The following is a 22633-nucleotide window of genomic DNA, read 5'->3' on the forward strand; positions in this document are numbered from 1 at the left end:
CTTTGTTGAGTAAACAAAATTCATTATAGTTGTAGACACTACCATATAATTTTTTCTTTCTTTTAAGCATACAAAATTGGTGCAATGAGGGCTCAGAACCAAAATTACTACAGTGCCCTAATCTCAAGGGAGATTATGTCTCAGATTTTAGGATTATATGTAAGCTTTAGGAAAGAAATGCTACAGCTTTTTCTTACATAGCTGAAAATATAGTTCCACAATTATCCTTTTCCACTTCAACATTTATAACAATTCATGTAGACCTACTTTACTCAATAACAGAATTGTTTTCCATCGTATCAATAAACCTTAAACTAACTAGCCTTCTATTGATGAATATTCAAAATGTCTCCAATGTTTTTCTAGGATAAATAGCCCTGAATAAATACCATTTTACACGTAGTGTAACACATTTGTATTCATATATACTATGAGAATTCCCTGTTAATGAGTTGGCTAGGCTAAAAGGAAAATATATTAAATATTATTATTATTATTATATATTATAATTATAACATATATTAGATTCCCCTCTAAAAAGATTATATCCATCATCATTTTTACTTAACAATAAGCTGCCCATTTTCCCATCATACTATCATACTATATATAACCGAATATTAATAAATATAGATCAATCCAGTTTTTTATCTGTCTTTGAACTTTGGTGGGTTTTGTTGTTATTGTTGTTTGTTTACTCACAGAACAATGCCATCAAGACATCGAAATATAATGTCTTTAACTTCCTGCCTCTGAACCTATTTGAACAGTTCCAGAGACTTGCAAATGCCTATTTCCTCATTTTGCTATTTCTACAGGTATTTTCCCCAAGGACAATTTCAGGTTATATAATAAGCCTATTAACTGAGAAATATCTTCTCTCTTTAGACACAGGCAAATGGATGGCCAGAGTCTCAGGCTAGTCCTCTAGAGAAGCAAGGTCAGGATTAGCAAGTATGAATCAATGCCTTTGTAAGTGGAAGGAGACAAAGTCCTCAAATCACAAAGAAAGGGCGCTCCTCAACATGATTATATATGACCATGGTTCAGGTTGATCCATAGGAAGCTACAGAACTCTTCACCACCCCAACTGAGACTGCTTTTCGTCATCCTAACCTCCATGACAGGAAATTGATATATTAAGAGTACTAGGGGTGTATAATACTTTGAAATATGAGAGAGTGACACAAGTAAAGAAGGGTAGGCCAAATTGAGAGAGGAGGACCAATCATTTCACCTCCCCTGTGTTTTAGGAGTTTGGGAAATATGTGATTTTCCTACAGCTACTCATTTGAGACTGGGCCTGTGTAGCTCAGAGTAACCTTGAACTCAGCCTCCTGCCTGATTTCCCCAATTTCTGGGATTACAGACATAACCATCATACCTGACTGTCACATCCACTCTTACTGTACTACCTCCAGTACCTTTCATTATTAGGGAAGAAAAGAATCTTCTCCATCAGGACTAAGATAGTGGAGCTTAGATAGGTAAACTTACAGCTTTTTCTTCTTTACCCTTCCTTAAGAAATGTTTACTTATATTTGGAGTGAGGGAGTGGTTATAGGAAAGGTAAAGCAGTGAAAAACAAGTAGGATGGTGGGACTTATTATGATCAGTCCTTTAAGTTTTTAAGTCTTCTGATTAAATTTTTTCTCTTTCTCTCTCACAGTTAATTCCTGAGATTTCTGCTTTGGCATGGTATACAACAGTGATACCACTAGTGATGGTGCTGTCTATAACAGGAGTGAAAGATGCCATCGATGATCTGGTGAACTGGCTTCTTGGGCTTCCCACACTATACCTAATAGTCGGGCTGTGAACAAGAAGTCTTCCCAGAACTATCTTGTGCAAAGAAGTACTGGATAGAAACATATTTTTCTATCCTTGTCAGAGGGATATGTAACTGCCAGTGGACCAAGACTGGTGGTTCATGCATGGCCCAAAAGGGGTGGTGCAGAGCTTCTGTCTGTCCTCCTGGTACTACTCCAGGGCTCTTTCCATTCCTTTAAAAAAAAAACTAGTCTTTAACCCTGCTTTTAGCTTCTAGCTATGTCATCGTCCTTCTTTCTTTTCTCCCCTTTCTCTAGTTTTATATCCCTTCTTTGCTTTGTCCATCTTCCTTCTTTCTTCTATTATTCTTCTTGTGTCTCTTCTTCCCTCCAACACTCTCCTATCACCATTTTTGGCTATCAGTTGTATTCGGCATGTACAACTAGGAGCCGTTTGTTTTCAGAAAGCTGTGTAACATATACAGAGGCTTACTTTTTTCCTGGTGTGAAAAAGAGAAACTGGCCTTTGACAGTGAGTTAAGTAATAGATTATTTGAGAAACCAACCTTTGTAATTCCCCAAAATAGTCCTTCTAATTTTGCTAAGATAAATTTTTAGACCAAAGTTTTATAGGACAGTATGTCTCCAGTTCTTTAACTCAATAGGTTGCATAGTTTTAAATTTCAGTCACAACTCAAATATGCAAAACTGACATTTTATTTCTTTATAGGGTTAATTTCATATATTTCTGAATTCATTTTGCTCAGAACTTTATGCATACCCCTTTCCTCATTTTTTCCAATAAGAACCCATTCAGGGCAATGCATCTACTCTTCTTGTTCTGAATTCAGTTTCTTTCATATTAATGTTGGCACAATTCAGAATTGTGACCATTCCGTATATTCCATCCCCTTTTTTATTCTTGCCTTTTACCTCACCGGAAAGGAGAAAATTTATGTGAATCCTGCCATTAGAACATATTCTGTATTTGTTCTCCTGCTATTTGGTCTTTGGATATTGGCCTCTTTCCACTCTATATCCACTACATAAACTTCTATACACCTGTAACAAGTTGGCACTGGAGTCAGAATATGCTTGCCAATACTAGGCAACTTCACTTGTCCTGTCATCATTGTTTACTCTGTCTTCTGAGTCTTTGACATACTTATTTGTTTTCATGCCCCTGGGCTTTGGTTTTAGTGTTTGGCATCAAGCTTTTTTTTTTTTTTGTCTTTTTTTCTTCTCCCTGGGTTCTTTTTCTTACTTTTTGTTTTATTTTAACAGTTTCTTGTTCTAGTTTTAATGGCTGAAGGGCTTTGGAGTAAGGAGTAGGAGATATATGAAGAAATAGAACAACAATGGATAATACTTCAAAAACTGTGAATTCTATATGTAATTTGCTATTTTCTAAACATTTTTCTTATATGATTTTAGAAAAGGCATCAAAGTGACCACCAAGTTAACAATCGTTCTGTTCTACTGCTGGTGAATGGCAGGTAAGTCATTTTAAGTAGATTAGTTTTGGACAAGAAGGTCATCATTGTTAAAGTTTAATATACTCAGTCCTTAGGAAAGGTAGTTCAAGGCAATGAAAAGAACCTTAGATTGGTCATAGAAGAATTTGTTTCTATTTAATTTTTTGGTGCTGGGGATTGAACTCAGGGTCTCATTCGTGCTCTAAAAGTTTGTTTATTGATGTTATCTAGCATGCCCTCAACTGCCATGCTACTACAGATGTCTCTAAGCCTCTTTTCTAAAAGTGGAATAATACTCTCTACCTTAGAGAATGTTTGTGGAAATAAAAATTAAATAACATGGGCTGGGAAGGTGGCTCAGTGGTAGAGTGCACCACATAAGCAAAAAGAAAAAAGCCGGAAGTGGTGCTGTGGCTCAAGTGGTAAAGCGCTAGCCTTGAGCTGAAGAGCTGAGGGACAGCGCCCAGGCCCAGAGTTCAGGCCCCATGACCGGATCCAAAAAATAAATAAATAAATGAAATAACATGTTAAAGAAATTAATATATTATAGCATGATATTAACATAGAAGTGATTGTTACAATTGTAGTCGTGTGGAAACATTTGTCTTTAGAATATCAGTGGATTCTGACATGGCTTACAGGGCATTCTCCTGTAGCCTTTGATTGGGTCATCTTTCTTGTTAAAAATCCAAAGACGGTATTCATGTTAACAATGTTGTGGTGTTTGGTTGTAGCTATCTAAAGTGTTGACAAGACTAGAAGAAAACAGGCATATTTCTGTACAAGGAAAATATAGACTATATTATAAAACCATAGCAAATTATTATAGAAATCATAGCTGGCAAAAGGATCTAAGGAAGACTTTCTCGAGGAGGTAATGTCTGAACAGGCCTTAAGGGATGGGAAAACTTCAATGGATAGAGATTGTGTGAGAGAAAGAGTGATCAAAGTGAACAGCAGCATGAATGCAAGAATGCGCAAACCTTGTTTCATTTGTGCTTTTCATTTGTAACTTCAATAAGTTGAATAATCTTTTAAATATCAAAATGAACATAAAAGAAAGTTCAAACCTGAAAGAATTCAAGATTGAAGTCCAGTTTTTCTTATGGTAACCTTGTAGAACATCTAGTAGCTATAGTTTTTATCATCTAATTCTATCGCCTGAAGTTCTTTGTCATCTAACCCTGCTATTCATTGTGTCTACTGATTGTAATTCATAGTGATTGTCCTCAAGTGTTATGAATTGTTTAGACACAACACAAGACACCAAAAATGTCAGTTATGATTTTTAAAGGATGGTAAATAAAAATAAAAAGAAATGACAAAGCTAGAGAATTGCTGCCAAATGAATTGAAGTCTACTTTATTAGCTGTGAGTGTAGATATTCCTCTCTGCTTTTGGGGGGGGTCCATTTACTTTGAAGATCTTTTTCTATCCTTTTACCCTAAGCCAATGTTTGTTTTTATCTGTAAGATGAGTTTCTTGAAGGCACAAATTAGATCATGTATTTTCTAGTGGTTTTTTTAACTTTCATATATATATCTATGGCAGTGTTAGCATAAAAAAGCAGAGGGAATGGTGTTACATCAGAGCAAAACTGCAATACTGTAGTTTACAATATACCAAATTTAGTTGGTATTAGCCTGAAGTAGAATATATTAATGATACACATTGTTATCGTCTCTTTTTTGCTTCTATAGCAAAAGATCATGCTTTTTAATACAACTCTCCATTCTATTCCTTTAGAGAATTGAGGCCTGTGATATTAAATGTTAGTATTGAAAAGTATGTAGTAATTCTTGCTATTTTGTTATTTTTGTAGTGTTTGATTCTTTCCTGATCTTCATTTGATTATTTATCTGTCATGTGTAATTTATCTTTTCCTATATTTTTATGGATATGGTATCTTCTTCTACTGTGTATAGGATTCCTATAGGATTCTTATGTAGTGCTGCTTTAAAACATTTAATATATCTTTTTATTGTAAAGATACTGTACAGAAGGGGTACAGTTACATGAGTAAGGTAATGAGTATATTTCCTTTTGAGCATTGTTATCCCCTATTTTGTTTTTCCCTACCATCCCTTCCCTCCCCAGCTCCTCCCAAGTTGTAAAGTTCATTTTCAACATAGTGCCTTGTCATAAATTTTATGACCATTTATCTTCTGTAGGCTGTGTGTGTGTGCATGCATACATACATGTGTGTCCTAGGGCTTGAACTCAAAGTCTGAACAGTATCCTGGGATTTTTTTGTTCAAGGTTAGCACTCTACCACTCTAGACATGCTCTGTTTCTGACTTTTTAGTGGTTAATTGGAGATAAAAGACTTTTCTTCCTGGACTGACTTCAAACTTCAATCCTCAGATCTCAGCTTCCTAAGTAGCTAGGAATATAGTCATGAACCATCAGCACCCAGCTTTCGTGGTTTTTATTTCTCCTCAGTTATGAATGATAACTTTTCTGGATAGAGTAATCTAAGTTGACAGGGATTTTTTTAGTGCTTGAAATGTATCATTACATGCCCTCCTTTATTTTTAAGGTTTTTATTGAGAACTCTACTTTTATTATGAAGGGCTTAACATTTTAGGTTTCTTGACTCTTCCTTTTCAGCTTTCAATATGCTTTTCTTGTTCTCTATATGCAATATTTTAACTATAATATGCCCTGCATAGCTTCTATTCTGGCCTTAAAGGCCTCCTATACTTGGAAGGGTATAGGATTTGGAGGTTTTCTCCAATTACATTACTGAATATGAGTCCTATAATTTTAGCTAATCCTTGTTTTTTAGTGTGTATATGTACCTGTACATACAGGTAGAAAGTCAGTATATCTTCCTTGCTAAGGAGAAGAATGTATGTCTGTTTGACTCTACCATTATATGGATGTTCTTCTCTAATCTCCGGTCTTTAGCTTTTTGACTGCAGTTCTTCTGTTATGTTTACATCCCTGCTCTTGACCCTGATTTGGTTGATTGAGGATTAGACAGGGGTTAACTTCTGAGGTAATGTGGAGCAGGTCCCACTCTGCTAAAAGTCTCTTGTGCACAGCTGTATTACTTGTATGTGCTAGGTTGTAGTAAGTTCTTTTGGGTCTGTTGGTCACAGGTCAAATATGCTAATCATAGAGACATGTACTCTGCCTCCTCTCTCCTATTCTCTATCAGAAGCACAGATGCCAAATGTTTTCTTTCCAATCCCAGACTGGTACCAGGTACACAAGTCTTTGATCAGCTCATTTGCCAAGTCCCTCAGGGGCAGCTGTGTTTATTGCACTCACTGAGCTAAGCGGTGATCTTTGGGGTCTAACAGACACAGGAATGACTGAAGATCACAGGGAAATGTACCTGGCTTATTTTCTACCATGATACACCAGAGACATAGGTGAGTATTTTTTCCCCAACTCTTAACTTGTCCCAGGTGTGTGGGCCTTTGGTCACCTCACATTACTAGAAGTCCCATGTGGGCAGTTACATTTGACTGGGCTGAGTAGTAATCTTAAGGATCTGGCAGTCACCAGGAAGTACCTGACTCCCTCTTTTCTGTGCTGTGACAGAGGTACAGCCACTATGCAAGCAGTTTTGTTTTCTATTATTTCTCTTATAAATCCGTGATCAATCATATTTAAATTTTTTCTCTTGCCATTGTCTAGTGCCCTCCTTAGTTTACTAACTTGCCCACCTTTCTTTGTAGCCCCCTTTGTATTTATTAGTAGTTCATGGAGACCTACAAATGTGATATGACTGTGTAATCTGCCATCTTTCCAGTCTTGCCATGTGGCCCAGGTGGCTGCAAATTCATGATTCTTCTGCCTCATCTTCCTGTGTGTTAGGATTACAGGCATAAATAACCATACTCAGTTCATTCTCAATAATTTTCTTTATAAGCCTATCTTTAGAGGAGCTTTCTCTAGGAGAATCTAAGTTGCCTGAGTTTTTTTTGTTTTTTAAATATATTTTTAGTGTAAAGATACTATACAGAAGGGTTACAATTACACGAGTAAGGCAATGAGTACATTTCCTATTGAGCATTGTTACCCCTCCTTTGTTTTTCCCCTACCATCTTTTCCCTCCCCAACTCCTCCCGCCCTCTGCCCCCAGAAGTTGTAAAGTTCGTTTTCAACATAGTGTCTTGTATATGTCATTGTTACAATGGGTCAACCTGGATCCTTGTTTCAGCATTTTGTTATTTCTCCTCCCCTCCCCAAATTAGAAAAATGTATATACAGATGCAGGGCACCAGGATCAAATACAGTGAACAGGGGTTATACCATGGGGGAAAAACATACAAAAGAAATAAAAATCATGGGACTGGGAAGGTGGCTCAGTGGTAGAGTGCTTGCCTTGCATGCCTGAGGCCCTGGGTTCGATTCCTCAGCAACACATAAGCAAAAAGAAAAAAGCCAGAAGTGGCACTGTGGCTCAAGTGGTAGAGCGCTAGCCTTGAGCTGAAGAGCTGAGGGACAGCGCCCAGGCCCAGAGTTCAGGCCCCACGACTGGACTACAAAAAAATAAATAAAAATAAATAAAAATTGTTATGTTGAAAAAATCAACTTTACAACTTTGGCAAGGGGAGGGGAAGGGGGCGGGGAGGGAGTTGAGGGGTGAGGAAGGGGGGGAAGATAGGAAGGGATGGGAGGGGGAAACAAAGGAGGAGGCAACAATACTTGATAACAAATGTACTCATTATCTTGCCCATGTAATTGTAACCCCTCTGTATGGTATTTTCACAATTTAAAAAAACAGTGAGAAAAAAAAGAAATAAAAAAATCACATAGTACATTATAAGTACATTAAAAACAACAGTAAGAAAGATAAAACTTCTTGTGTCCCTATCTTGAGGTTCATTTCACTTAGCATCATCTTATATGGTCATATGTACATAGCTTTTGGCCTTTTCTGCTTGTCCTACATATATACTAGTTATTGCAAATAAGGGAAACCATGGGACCTATGTTTCTTTGGGCCTGGCTTACTTCACTTAATATGATTTTTTCCCAAGTCTTTCCATTTCCTAACAAATGGGGCGATGTTATTCTTTCTGATAGAGACATAGAATTCCAACGCGCATATATATATATTACATTTTCTTGATCTGTTCATCTACTGAGGGGCATCTGAATCGGTTCCATATCTTAGCTATAGTGAATAATGCTGTGATAAACATAGTTGTGCTGGTAGCTTTAGTATGGCCTTGTTTGTGATTGTTTGGGTAAATGCCCAAAAGGGGATTGCTAGGTCATAGGGAAGCTCTATGTGTGTTTGTTTTTTGTGCCTGTATGTCCTGGGCCTTGAACTCAGGGCCTGGGCACTGTGCCCAAGCTTCTCTTTACTCAAGGCTAGTGCCCTACCACCTCAGCCACAGCTCCACTTTCAGCTTTTTGGTGGTTAACTGGATATAAGAGTTTTTTGGCTTTCCTACCCTAGCTGGCTTTGACCTGTGATCCTTAGATTTCAGACTAGTGAATAATAGGATTATAGGTATGCACCACTTGCATCTGGCTTAAGGCTTGAGGGATTTATGTTTGCTTCTTCCAGGTTTCAAATGGTGACACACCTGCCAGGACCAAATTTAGAAATATAAATGTGAATCCTATATTGCTTGAAGTTCTGATGCCCAGGAATGGGTCTTCCACTCACTGGTTCCCAGTGCTCCAGATTAGGATAGGCAAACTGTCTTGCCTATCTTGGTTTGATTTATAGTTTATATTACCCTTTCACTAATGGCATTTCTCTTTAAAGGCCTTGGCTTTATGAAAGGTTCTTAATTCCAATACATTGCCTCTTAAGATTATAAGGCTTCTTTCCCTCTGGAAAGACAAAGTAAAACTGAAGTTATGAGATTTTTTTTTTAAATTGGCAATCCTCTTCCCATCCAGGGCAAGAAAAGCTTTAAAGCACACTAACTATTCTGGAATTTTCTACCTCCTTAATTTATAACAAATATAGCCTTACATTTGAAAGAATGTTGGCTTTATTTTAGATAGTATTTCCAAATATTTATAGAATGAAAAGTGCTAATGTGGTATAGAATCCCACAAGGTATCATCTATATAAAATTAAGTCAGTAGGAAAATTCTGCGCCATCCTATCTAGGACATATGGTTGTTGTAAAGTCCAGGAACAAATTGGTAATAGTTTCACTGCTCTTCAATGTAATTAAATATAAACTTTAAAAATAACCAGAAAGAACCAGACTCTTTTAGTCTTGCTTTCTCTTCATATTTTGCTGGGAGTTAGTATTCTAGAGAACCTGGCAAAGTATAAAAATGTCTGATCAAAACAAAATCAAGACATGGCTATTATTCTTCAGAACTATCAAAATCACTAAATCAAAGAGTGACTTTAGAGCTGGAGATATGGCTCAAGTAGTCAATCAAAAACTATTTGGGGCTGGGGACATGAGTTAAAGCATTTTCCTAGTCTGTGCAAGGCCCTAGGTTCAATCCACAATTGAGGAGAAAGGAGGGGGAAATGAAGGGAGAATGGGAAGGGAAAGGAAGGGGAAAGTGTAGGAGAAGGGGAAAGGAAAGGGAAAGGGGAGAGGGGAAAAGAAAATGAGAGAGGGGAAAGGGAAGGGAAGAGAAGGGAGGGACCCTGGGAAACCCTTATAGCATGAAGTCAAGAGAAATGGGCCCACTCTTGACTGCAGAAAGAGTTCATCACACATCAGTTTGGGCCTCATAAACCTCAAGCCCATTCATCTCAAGCTTTTCTCTTCATTTTGTTTTATGTTTATTGTCAAAGCTTTGGGGAAATTCTCAAGCAGATATTCAAATATTATTTTCTTACAGGATAGAAGAGGAAAAATGGAAGAATATCCAAGTGGGAGATATAATAAAACTAAAAAATAATGAGCAAGTTACGGTGAGTGCCTGCTCTGGCTGTAACCTTTTCTTTTTTGGATTGAGTGGGGATCAGGAACCCTTGTAGCATTTTTAACTCTACTGCTCTTGGTAACCTTCATTTTCCTCACTTCACATTGGAGACCAAGAGTTCCTTAGGTGAGAAGACTATTCTTGTCTATCTCTTACCAAAGCTACAGGCAAAATGTGAGAAGCTTTGGCAAAGGGTGTTTGATAGCAATGTTGAATCCTAGACAAAGAATATGTCTATAAAATTCTCAGGGTTGGCATCTGTTTCTGAGGGACTGTTTTTGTCACACTGTTATGTTAAGCCTGCCTTTGGCTTTTCTCTCCTGACTTTTCTAATTACAGGCAGATTTACTGTTACTCTCTAGCAGTGAACCATTCAGTCTGACATATATTGAAACAACAGAGCTGGATGGGTAAGATGTCTAATATTTCATTAAGACAATTTAGCTAACTTAGAGTGGTATCTCACAGAAGGAAGAGCATTATGCAAGGAATTAACTTTCTTCTCAGGTGGAGGTGATACTACATAAGCCAAGAAAACCTAGAAATATATGAATGAGAAAAGACAGAAATCTTGATCCTGGCTAAGCTCTTGGCAGCAATACTTGAACATTCACTGTGTATAGAATCTAGGCAATAAACTCCATATTCTCCAACCCTAAACTGGAGACACTTTGTAAAGCAGCCCTCTATATCTGTGTGCTTATGTGTATGTACACACATGTGTACATGCACCAATACTGGAGCTTGAACTCAGGTCCTCACACCTCCCTTGGCTTTTTCACTCCTGGCTGGCACTGGCACTCTACCACTTGAGCCATACCTCCACTTCTATTTTTGCTGGTTAATTGGAGGTAAGAGTTTCTAAGATTTGTCTGCCGAGGGTGGCCTTGAACTTCATCCTCAGATCTCAGCCTCCTGATTAGGTCAGATTATAAGTAGGAGCCACTATCCCCTGACATCTGCTTTTGTTCTTGAAGGTTTTTTTTTTTTTTTTGTGGGCTGTGAGGCTTGAACTCAGGGCCTGGGCATTGTCTCTGATCCTCTTTGTGCTCAAGGCTAGTACTATACCACTTGAGCCACAGTGCCACTTCCAGCTTTTTCTGAGTGGTAATGGAGATAAAAGTCTCATGGAGACTTTTCTGCCCCAGCTGTCTTTGAAATGCCATCCTCAGATCTCAGCCTCCTAAGTAGCTAGGATTATAGGTGTGAGCCACTGGTGCCCAGCTTTGAATTTTTCTTTCTTTTTTTTTGGGGGGGGGTCCGGTCGTGGGGCCTGAACTCTGGGCCTGGGAGCTGTCCCTTAGCTCTTCAGCTCAAGGCTAGCGCTCTATCACTTGAGCCACAGCGCCACTTCCGGCTTTTTTCTTTTTGCTTATGTGGTGCTGAGGAATTGAACCCAGGGCCTCATGCATGCAAGGCAAGTGCTCTACCACTGAGCCACCTTCTCAGCCCCCAGCTTTGAATTTTTATACTTGAAAGGTATCTTTGTGATAACTTCATAATCTCTTGAGCAGCTGACCAGCTAAACCTCCTGAGTTGGTTAAAATTGTGATGATGTATGTAGAGTATGAGGGAGATAGGAGGGAATGATTGGATTCATACTCAGTATCCTGGCATAATTATGCTACCTCCTTAGTCCGTAAGACCAGGAAACAATGGCTTTACAAGATACATAGCTCTGTTGGCAATATCTATTTTCTAAAACCCCATGAATAGGAAAAACTTATCCTCTGTTGCTGTTGTATATATATATCCTATACTCTTTTGATCTTGTGTCTTTAACTCTAGTGAAACCAACCTGAAAGTGAAGCAGGCCATCTCAGTTACCAGTGACATGAAAGATAACCTGGAGCTACTGTCTGCCTTTGATGGTAACTTAGGAAATAGGTTTGTCTACCCAAACTTTTATCACAAGAAGACTGGCTAAATAAAATACAGTATATCCAAACAGGAAATTCTATACAACACATTACAGTAATATATATGTTGGCATATATTGACATGTAAAGACATTTCCAACATATTAATAGGAGAAAAATACAGATGATCAAAGACCACATAGGATGTCTTACATAAATCTGTTTTGAAAACATACATTTGAGTACATATACAAAACAACACTTAAGAGGATATCCCAGGTCAATAGCACTTTTCTCTAAAAAGTAAATAGATTTTACTTTCTATGTCACTTTCAACATGGCATCAATATTTACAAAGGAAATATTTCCTAATCGGGAAAAATAAAATGTTTTTGTTTTGGATACAGTATTTTCTTTAATCAGTTTATAGTTTCTTCAGAGATCAACTGTTGGGAGGTACTGATGGTCATAAGTTATAATAGGTTTTTCTCTCTTTGGGTAATGCATATCACATACAAAATTTCTTTGTTGATGTCCAGAAACCTTTGTCTCCATTTAGGAAAGGAGCTGGTGAGAAATAGGGAGTATCTGAGGGAAAGGAAAGGAATTTGTGTATTTTGAAGCAGGATTTTTTTTTTTTACTGCTTTTCTGTTGAGCTATCTTCCATCCTGTTTTAAAGCTATTCCTCTTGCTCCTTTATTTTTCTGCAGGAGAAGTGAAATGTGAGCCTCCCAATAACAAGTTGGATAAATTCTCAGGAATACTAACCTATAAGGGGGAAAAGTACTTCCTGGACCAAGACAAGCTGCTGCTCCGAGGCTGCGTCATCAAGAATACTGATTGGTGCTGTGGCTTGGTAATTTATACTGGTAAGTGTCCCTGCAGCCACAGCCAGATTTTCAACCTGGTAGATTCTACTTTGGGCCAACTTATGAGTAATTAGTTTTCAATATGTGAACATGACACTCATATTCATACTCTGAACACTATGGCTTAAGGATAAGTAGGAAGGGAAATGGATAGTTATATGACATATTTAAGAGAAAATAGTCACTATTTCCTAAACAAAGTGTTTCAAGTACATCAGCTCCACTTCTGTTAGAAGAAGACTTGTATTCCTAGGAAGGTAAATGGATAGTTATATGACATATTTAAGAAAAAATTATCTTAGAAAATAGTCACTATTTCCTAAACAAAGTGTTTCAAGTACATCAGCTCCACTTCTGTTAGAAGAAGACTTGTATTCCAACACCACTAATGAGTCATTCCAAACATTACTGGAGGGCTGGGAAGGTGGCTCAGTAGAAGAGTGCTTGTCTCGCATGTATGAGGCCCTGGGTTCGATTTCTTAGCACCACATAAATAGAAAAATCCAGAAGTGGCACTGTGGCACTGTGGTAGAGCGCTAGTCTTTAGCTGAAGATCTGAGGGACAGTACCCAGGCCCAGAGTTCAAGCCCCATGACCGACAATAAAACAAACAAATAAACAAAACATAACTGGACACAGGAGAGGATATGAATCTAGACAAAGCACAAGAAAATTAGCCTGTGACAAAGAAGAATATACATGTGGATTAATTCAATGAGGAGAGAATAGAGACCATGCTCATTGCTGAAAAGAATATAAAATATAATGTGAAGAGTTTATATTAGAAAGTAAGTGCTATATTAGTAGCAGACCATTTTTATTTGTGCATATTGGTACAAGGTCTTGAACTCAGAGCGTCATGCTCTTGCTTGGCTTTTTCATTCAAAACTGGTGCCTACTACTTGAGCTACAGCTCTACTTCTAGCTTTTGCTGGTTGATTAGGGATAAAAATCTCATGGACCTTTCTTCCTGGCTGGCTTCAGACCCCTGCCCTCAGATCTCAGCTTCCCGATAGCTAGGATTACAAGCATGAGCCACCAGAGCCTGGCTGAGATGTCGTTTAGATACACGATTCATAATGCTGAACAAGAGATTTTCTTGAGTTATAATATGTCTCAGGAAAATATAGTTCCACTCTACTATTCTATGTCCTCATTGACAATGTGCACTGACAACACTGTTAGTCACTTTTCTGTCCCTGTAACAAAATACTTGAGATAAACAGTTTCAGAGGAGGAACGATTATTTGGACTCATATTTTCTGGAGTTTGGACCCATGATTGCTGGCACTGTCACTTTGGGGGACTGGTGGAGCAAAGTTCTTGTATCATGGTGGCTTAGAAGAGAGGAGCAGAAGAGAGAGAGATGTTTGGGATCCCAATATATTCTTCAAGGTCATTTCTCCAGTTACCTAACTTCCATCCAGCCCCTATCACCACTTGAAGTTTCAGCCATGCCCCAATAGTATCATCGGATGGGGGCCAAACCTTTTACACACAAGCTTTAGAGAAACACTTAAGATCCAAATCATAACACACATTTAGCATAGAAGACTGCTCAATTCAGATCACAGAGCTCCCCTTCTAGAGAATGTGCTCTTAAATTTGGAGCTTCTAGTCTCCTTACTTCTATGGGAAAAAAGCTGGGGGGGGAGAACTCGAACCCTAAGGAAAAGCTGAGGAGTTCAGGAAGGCCCTGCTGGGGCCTTTTTCATTAGTTCGTGAGCTTAAAGTTTCAGCTCCTAAACTGCCTCGTTCTCGAACTCAAAAGATGTAAAGTAGACTTATTTTCTTCACCATAACTTAGCAGCTACTACACACACAGTGGCCACTAATTTTTCACCCTAAGGATTTTTTTAACCAAAGCAATAACAGTGAGGTTCCAACTTACACAGTGAGGTGCAACTTACACAAGCTTTCCTTAACTCTTGAGAATGTGGTAGCTACATAGTAGAGGGCAGCTTTGGGAAGCCCCACATTGAGTAGTATTGCCGAGAGCATCCTGAGCTACTTAGTGTAGATTTGAGCTGTTCTTCCTGCTTAATGGGCTCAAATTTTACAGTGGTTTTCACCTTCTTAAAACCTGGGGTAGAAAACAGTAAGTCTTTCTAAGGACCCTAAAAGTTGTGGCCCTTGTAGTTTCCAGGCTTCTTATTATTTCAGATCCTTCAAAGAATGTTTCAGACTAAAGAAAAACACTGTGTATTCAGTGATTGTCCACATATCCGGGGAAGTTCCAGCTCCTGCCATGTGTACTATTCATGAAATTCCTTCATTAGAGTGTATGGCAGAACAACAGATGATAAAAATGCAGAGAAATTGTCACTTACAGTTTATTTAAGCTCTTCTATTCTTTGTCTACAGCTATATCTCCAGTTAGTAGTTGCAACTCCAGTCCCAATGGCCATTAGAGCCTTCTTACTTACTGTCATGGAGAAACATGGTATGTCTATCCCTTAGCCCCAGGGATGTCTCAGCCGACCAGCTTCCATTTAGGAGAAATCATTGGCATTGCCTCTTTTATTCTGCCATTTCTATCTAGAAACTTTAAAAATAGCCTTGTTTAGCGGTGGATTTCCTCAGAAGGAAGCAGAAATCTGTTTGTCAATAAATTCCTTCCCTAAGCTAAATAAACCAAGTAAGGAGAAAGAAATTTGTGATGTTAATTCTGACTTAACTCGTCTTTGAAAATGAAGGCTGAAGTTCCAAAGAGGGAAGTCAGCATTAATGGACTTCATTTGTTCAGGATGGTTGGGCTTAACCTTAGAAATGAATGAATATTCCTTTCTGAGTTACTGGCTTTATCCCCTGGAACTACAAAAGTAGTTAAAAGATAAGTGATCATATAAAGATGCACTTCAATCCAATTTCAGGGCTTTTAAGTATACTTAGATATTCTAAGATCTGATGTCTCCCTGTTCTACTTAGGGCCAGACACCAAATTAATGCAGAATAGTGGAAAGTCTACCTTTAAAAGGACATATATAGACCATCTCTTGAATGTTCTTGTCATCTGGGTAAGTTAAAGACCACTTCTCTTTGTTTCTTTACAAATAGACATCTTTCTTATTAATAGCTGGTATTTTCAACTTGGAATTTGTTTTTTTGAAAAATGTCAAGTTTTAGTACTTCACAGACTAAGATTTGAAGCAGAAAATAACAGACTCAGTTTACAAGGGAATCTAGGTGATATCTCTTCTGTGAGGGGTGATAATACTTTTTTAATAACATATTATACTTTAATTAGTGGTGCCATAATAGATCAAGGACTCTTTTTTTTAGCACTTTAGACATATCATTATAGTCTCATAATCAGTTTTGCTCATGACCTCTTAAAAAAACATATGTGGGGGGCTGGGAAGTTGGCTCAGTGGTAGAGCGCTTGCATTGCATGCCTGAGGCCCTGGGTTCGATTCCTCAGCACCACATAAGCAAAAAGAAAAAACCCGGAAGTGGCGCTGTGACTCAAGTGGTAGAGCACTAGCCTTGAACTGAAGAGCTGAGGGACAGCGCCCAGGCCCAGAGTTCTGGCCCCACGACCGGACCCAAAAAAAAAAAAAAAAAACATATGTGGACTAATAGAGGACTGTTAAAACTCATGATTTTCAGCCAGGTGCTGGTGGCTCACATCTGTAATCCTAGCTACTCAGGAGGCTGAGATCTGAGGATCTCAAAGCCAGCCCAGGCAACAAAGTCCATGAGACTCTTATCTCCAGTAAACTACTCAGAAAAAGTTGGAAGTAGCACTGTGGCTCAAGTGGTAAAGCACTGACCTTGAGCCAAAGAAGCTCAGGGACAGTGTCCAGGCCCAGAGTTCAAGCCCCAGGACTGGTAAAAAATAAAATAAAAAAATAACTTGATGATTTTCAAATTATGCTGCAGGGGAAATAGGAAAAATCACTTGGGTTTTGCTCTAAGTTTCATCCTGCTTGAAGTAGCAAAGCTTAACAAATAGCTGTTTTATGAAACTTCATTTGGAAAAATAGCAGATTCTTTGGCTAAGAAATGAACATTGAAACCATGGACAGTGCCCAGGCCCTGCATTCAAGCCCTGTGACTGAGAAAAAAATAATAAATAAATTTTAAATAGACAAAAGGGGTATTATTATAAGTATTAAATAATATAAGTAAAGACCAACATAGTTCTTTATAGTCATTTAGTACTTCAAATATTTTAGTTACTCTTATTTCCCTTAAAACTCCTTAAAAGCTCTTTTAAAAACTCCTTAAAAACTCCCTTAAAAGCTCCTGCTGGACTTTTGCTTCTGTTCTGTATACTCTGTTCAAGATCTCTGAATTATATGACCTCTGTGTCCTCCAAGGAGAGAGAAACTTGTTGACAGGCAAGACTCCAAATGGTAGAACCATAATGTTCATTCAATTAAATTTTCGTTTGTGCTTTTTACTTAGATCTTCCTGTTGTTAAGTGCCATGTGTTGTATCCTAGCAATTGGGCATGGCATTTGGCAATACAACAAAGGCTACTACTTCCAGATTTTTTTACCATGGGACGATTATGTCTCTTCATCATTTCTGTCTGCCACACTCATTTTTTGGTCATACTTCATTGTTCTCAACACCATGGTACCCATTTCCCTCTATGTCAGGTAAGTTTCTTTGACCATATTGGATTATTAGGGGGGAAGCATGATTTCATATTTTCTATTTAATTTCCCAAGTATGAACTTTAAAAATATAACTGTTGTTATTGCTAACATGTTGTACAGAGGGGTTACCATTTCATAAGTCAGGTAATGAATATTTTTTTGGACAATGCCACCCTTTCCTTGAGTATGAACTTTTAGAAAGTTATACTATATGCATTTTAAATCTTTACTTTCCACAGGCTTGATGTACAAAACACTCTAAGAAATATCTAGAGCTGGGTGCCCATGGCTTACACTGTAACCCTAGCTATTCGGAGGCTGAGATCTGAGGATCACATTTCAAAGTCAACCTAGGCAGGAAAGTCCTTGGGATACTTCACTCCAATTAACTGCCAAAAATGCTGGAAGTCAAGCTGTGGCTCAATTGGTATACTGCTAACAAAAAAAGCAAAAAAAAAGCTCAAAGATAATATCCAGGCTCTGAGTTCAAGTCCCAGGACTTTCACTGATGCACACACACACACACACACACACACACACACACACACACACACACCCCAGATAGATAGATAGATAGATTCATAGATTCATAGATACATAGACAAAGAGAATGAGAGAGGGATTGCATAAATACTTTCTATGTCCAGAATTCTATGATAGAGTCTGTGTGGATTTTTTGTTTTTTGTCAATCATGTGGCTTGAACTCAGGGCCTGTACCTGAGCTCTTTTGCTCAAGACTAGTGCTTTACCATTGAGCCACAATACCACTTCCAGTTTTCTGGTGGTCAATTGAAGATAAGAGTCTCATTGGACTTTCCTGCCTGGGCTGGCTTTGAACCATGATCCTCAAATCTTTGCCTTCTGAGTAGCAAGAATTACAGGCATGAGCCATTGGTACCTAGCTCTAGATATTTTTTAGAGTGTTTTGTGCACCAAGCCTGCATAAAGTAAAGATTTAAAGAGCATATAGTGTACATAATTATAGCATATAATTAGAAAAAAGACAAATTTGGTGCTACTTAAGCCTCTTCTTGGCAATGAGATGGATTGGTTCTAAACATTCATCTGTGTGTCAATCAAAACTCAAAATGAGTTTTTCTAAAGAAATAAGCTGGTAAATTCTAAGTAGATGTTTTTATGGCCTAAGTTTAGCTCCTAAAAGTTGGACTTTTTAGTAAGTGTGTTTCCTCCCACTTTTCACAAGTACCTTGGACAAAATTTGAAATAGGTAAAGTTGGCCTTATAGTAAATACTGTTTCTTAAGTCACCAAAGAGAAATATTTCCTTGGCCCCTTTTATCTTCCTAACACACTGGTTATTGTTGTTGTTGTTTTGGTGTGGGTCTGGGGCTTGAACTCAAGGCCTGGATGTTGTCCATGGGCGTGCTCAAGGTTAGCACTCTACACTTAAGCCACAGCTCTCCACTTCTGGCTTTTTCTGGTAGTTAGTTGGAGATAAGAGTTTTACAGAGTAGTCTAGCTTTGAACCATGATCCTCAGATTTCAGCCTCCTGAATAGCTAGGATTATAGACTCAAGTGGTAGAGCACTACTAGTCTTGAGCAAAAAGAAGCTCAGGGACAGTGCCCAGGCCCAAAGTTCAAGCCCTGGGATCAGCAAAACAAAAACCAAAACCAGAATGATACACACTAAGAACAATGACAGGAAAGAGGTCCCTTAAAAATCTTCACTAAAGGTCTGGGATGTAGCTCAATGGCAAAGCACTTGCCTAGCAAGTGCAATATCCTAGTTTGGATCCCAAGTACCAAAATCAAAAGACAAAAACAATACAGTTAAAAAGTCTTCACTGAAGTATGAAATACTTGTTGGCTATAAAGAATCTATGATGCAAAAAAAGAATCTATGATGCATTCTATTTGCTGCAGAGGAGTGTGGCAAAGGCACTGGGGAAAATCATATAAAAAGGAAGCTGCTAGGGGAGGAGACACACCACAGGTAGATTGGCACTATCTGAAATTTATCAGAGGTTCACCCCATAAAGCTATTTCCATTTTATACCTTCTTTCTTCTTCCTGAAACAAAGAAAGTTGGGTATGACAAATGTCTCCCCCATGGGACAATGATGATAAACCTTTAATTAGGCCAACATAGCTGCTTACAAGTCAACTTTTACTATTATTCTATTAACTGTTACTCTAGAAATTAAGAGTGACTTTTTTGTTGGTTGTGGGACTTGAGCTGTCCCTAAGCTCTTTTACTCAGGGCTAGCACTCTGCCACTTTAAGCCACAACTCCACTTCCAGTTTTTGAGTGATTAATTGGAGATAAGAGACTTATGGGGACTTTTCTACTTGGACTGGCTTCAAACTGCAATCCTCAGATCTCAGCCTCCTAAGTGGCTAGTATTACAAGTGTGAGCCACCAACACCCAGCAAGATTATGACTTTTCCTAAACACATTTTTTAAAGAACAAACAAAGAGTGGAAGGAGGGAATATCTCAGGTAAGTTAATCAGGTCTATGTGGGTCCAGGTGGTATAAAAGCCTTGAGTTAATGGTCAAGGTTGGAGATTTGATGAGCTAGCTTCTGGGTCTGTCAAGATTGTTCGGGAAGCTTACATTCCCAGGGAAGATGCTCTGATTTTCAATTGTCCTTACCTACATGGAACCTGTAAGGAAACTGAGTTATAAGGGTATCAGAATAAGGAAAGAGCAGAAAGTAACAGACCAAAATGCTTTATTCAGGAGTGAAGCCTTGGGAGGGCAACCAAGTCTTTAGCCAGGCTGAAGGGGAAATGTAGCATCCCCTTTTACAACTACGGCTCTTTATAAATATTAGGTAGAAAGCGTGAAGGGAGCATATGGAAGTGGGGTGAGCTAGAGGTGGAGTGGGTGAACAATGTTATTTTGACTGAGGAGTTTCAAGTTTTCAGCCACATCTATGTTCATCATGGGTATCAGCATCAGACATGGTCTTGGTCTCAGACTCCTTTTCAAGATCCCCAAGGCATTTGTTCAAGGAAAAGGGGAAGGGAGATGGTTTAGCAGGATCCGTAGCAAGGACAGTTCTCAGATATGGCTGTGGGGAGTAGAGAAGTTGAGTGCTTTCCATTTAAGGCATTTTTCATCAGAATCTGTAAGAAGGAAACTGAAGCCTGGTGCCAGTGTAATCTTAGCTACTCAGGAGGCTGAGCTCTGAGGATCACAATCAAAGCCAGCCCAAGCAGTAAAGCCCATGAAGTGGAGCTGTGGCTCTAGTGGTAGAGTGCTATCCTTGAGTATAAAAACTCAAGTACAATACCCAGGCCCTGAGTTGAAGACTGAGGACCAACACCAAAGAAAAGGTAACTGAGATATTGTTTTTGATTGTCCTGCTCTGACCAGGACCCTTTTTTTCTTGCTTTATCCTTAGTATTGAAATAATAAGACTAGGCAACAGTTATTATATCAACTGGGACCGGAAGATGTTTTATGCACCAAAGAACACCCCAGCACAGGCTCGTACTACCACCCTTAATGATGGGCTTGGACAAGTCCAATATGTGTTCTCTGACAAAACAGGGACCCTGACTCAGAACATCATGATTTTCAGCAAGTGTTCTATCAATGGGAAACGCTACGGTATGCATGTCTTCTTGTATTCCCTGAGTCCTAAAGAAATTCTATCCATGGATTGCTTTCAAGAGTAAACTATAAACTATAAGCCTCTGAAATTTACATTTACTTTATAATCTTATAAGCCTTTTAGTAACTAAGCAATTAACATACATTTTGTCCTCAAGGAGTTCCCCATGTTTGAGGACAAATAAATACACTCATATCATTATCTTATTAAATCAGATGGATATTGCTAAAAGGGTAGAAATTTTCAGTGTAGCAAGAATACAGTTTGTTACCTATTATAGAGCATAGTGACCATAGCTAACAATATGTTGTATATTTCAAAATTGCTAAAATGTTCCTACTACAAAATAAAAGGTATGTGAAGTGATAGATATAGTAATTAATTATAATCATTTAAAATGAAATTATTTTAAAATATACACATATATGAAAGCACCATTGTGCCCATATATATATTATTTGTTAATTAAAAATTAAAATTAGCCAGGTGCTGGCAGCTCATGCCTGTAATCCTAGCTACTCAAGAGGTTGAGATCTGAGGATCATAAATCAAATCCAGCTCTCTCAGGAAAGTCCATGAGACTTTTATCTATAATTAGCAACAAAAAAGCCAGAAATGGAGCTCAAGTGGTAGAATGCTAGTCTTGAACATAAAAGATCCGAGACAGTGCCTATACCCTGAGTTCAAACCCTAGGATCAGCACACACATACACAAAAGACTAAGGAGAAGGAGGAGGGAGGAAAAGGAAGGAGGGAGGAGGAGGAGGAGGAGGAGGAGGAAGAAGAAGAAAAAGGAGGAGAAGGAGAGTGAGAAGGAGGAGGAGGAAGAGGAGGAGGAGGAGGAGGAAGAAGAAGAAGAGGAGGAGGAGGAGGAAGAAGAAGAAGGAGGAGGAGGAGGAGAAATTTAAGCATAAATAAAATGTAACTCAGATGGAACAGCACAATACTGAAGCTTCTAATCTCTGTTTCTGCAGTAGAGCAATATATAGCAGTAAAAGAAGCCTTCACAGGGCAATCAAAGCTTGATCAGTATCTCTTAGGCTCAATCCCTCATTTTGTCTTAGGTCCTAAGTATAGTCTTGTTTTTGAGACAGAGTTAAAGTCCTGTGTGAGTATTCATGGCTGGTATACAAGCTAGCAGAGGAACAGAGGATGTTCTAAGTGATACAAATAGAGAGAAGCAGTAGCAGCTCAACACTGTAAATTCACTGAATACCCTCAAATTGTACACTTAAAAACAGTTAATTATATGAAATATGAATCATACCTCAATTTAAAAAAACTGAAAATGTAAGCTGAGCACAATGGTGTCCAGATGTAATTCCAGTGCTTGGAAAGTGGTGGCAGTAGAATCATCTATAGCAAGACTTTGTCTCAAAAGACAGAAGCAAAAATAATTTAACATTTTAAGCTGGGACAAAAACTAGAGTACGCTAATGTTTTCTTTTTTACTGTATTATTATTATTATTGTGAAAATACCATACAGAGGGGTTAAAATTATATGGGCAAGGTAATGAGTACATTTCTTATCAAGCATTGTTGCCTCCTCCTTTGTTTCCCCTTCTCATCCCTTCCCATCTTCCCCCTCCCCCCTC

At 38.4% G+C, this 22633-nt stretch overlaps 1 protein-coding gene across 1 annotated transcript in view; it reads left to right on the forward strand.

Moving 5' to 3' along the window:
* Window positions 1-22633, forward strand: part of LOC105993341 (phospholipid-transporting ATPase FetA-like) — a 72030-nt gene that overhangs the window by 16591 nt on the left and 32806 nt on the right. Inside the window, exons 5-14 of the mRNA XM_013026575.1 lie at window positions 705-818; window positions 1670-1768; window positions 3204-3265; window positions 10034-10106; window positions 10457-10527; window positions 11906-11988; window positions 12688-12846; window positions 15775-15863; window positions 17257-17453; window positions 20825-21033. Coding sequence (XP_012882029.1) covers window positions 705-818; window positions 1670-1768; window positions 3204-3265; window positions 10034-10106; window positions 10457-10527; window positions 11906-11988; window positions 12688-12846; window positions 15775-15863; window positions 17257-17453; window positions 20825-21033 — 1156 coding nt within the window. The remainder of the gene's footprint in view (window positions 1-704; window positions 819-1669; window positions 1769-3203; window positions 3266-10033; window positions 10107-10456; window positions 10528-11905; window positions 11989-12687; window positions 12847-15774; window positions 15864-17256; window positions 17454-20824; window positions 21034-22633) is intronic.

Source organism: Dipodomys ordii, unplaced genomic scaffold (assembly GCF_000151885.1).
Source record: "Dipodomys ordii isolate 6190 unplaced genomic scaffold, Dord_2.0 Scaffold95, whole genome shotgun sequence".
NCBI lineage: Eukaryota > Metazoa > Chordata > Mammalia > Rodentia > Heteromyidae > Dipodomys > Dipodomys ordii.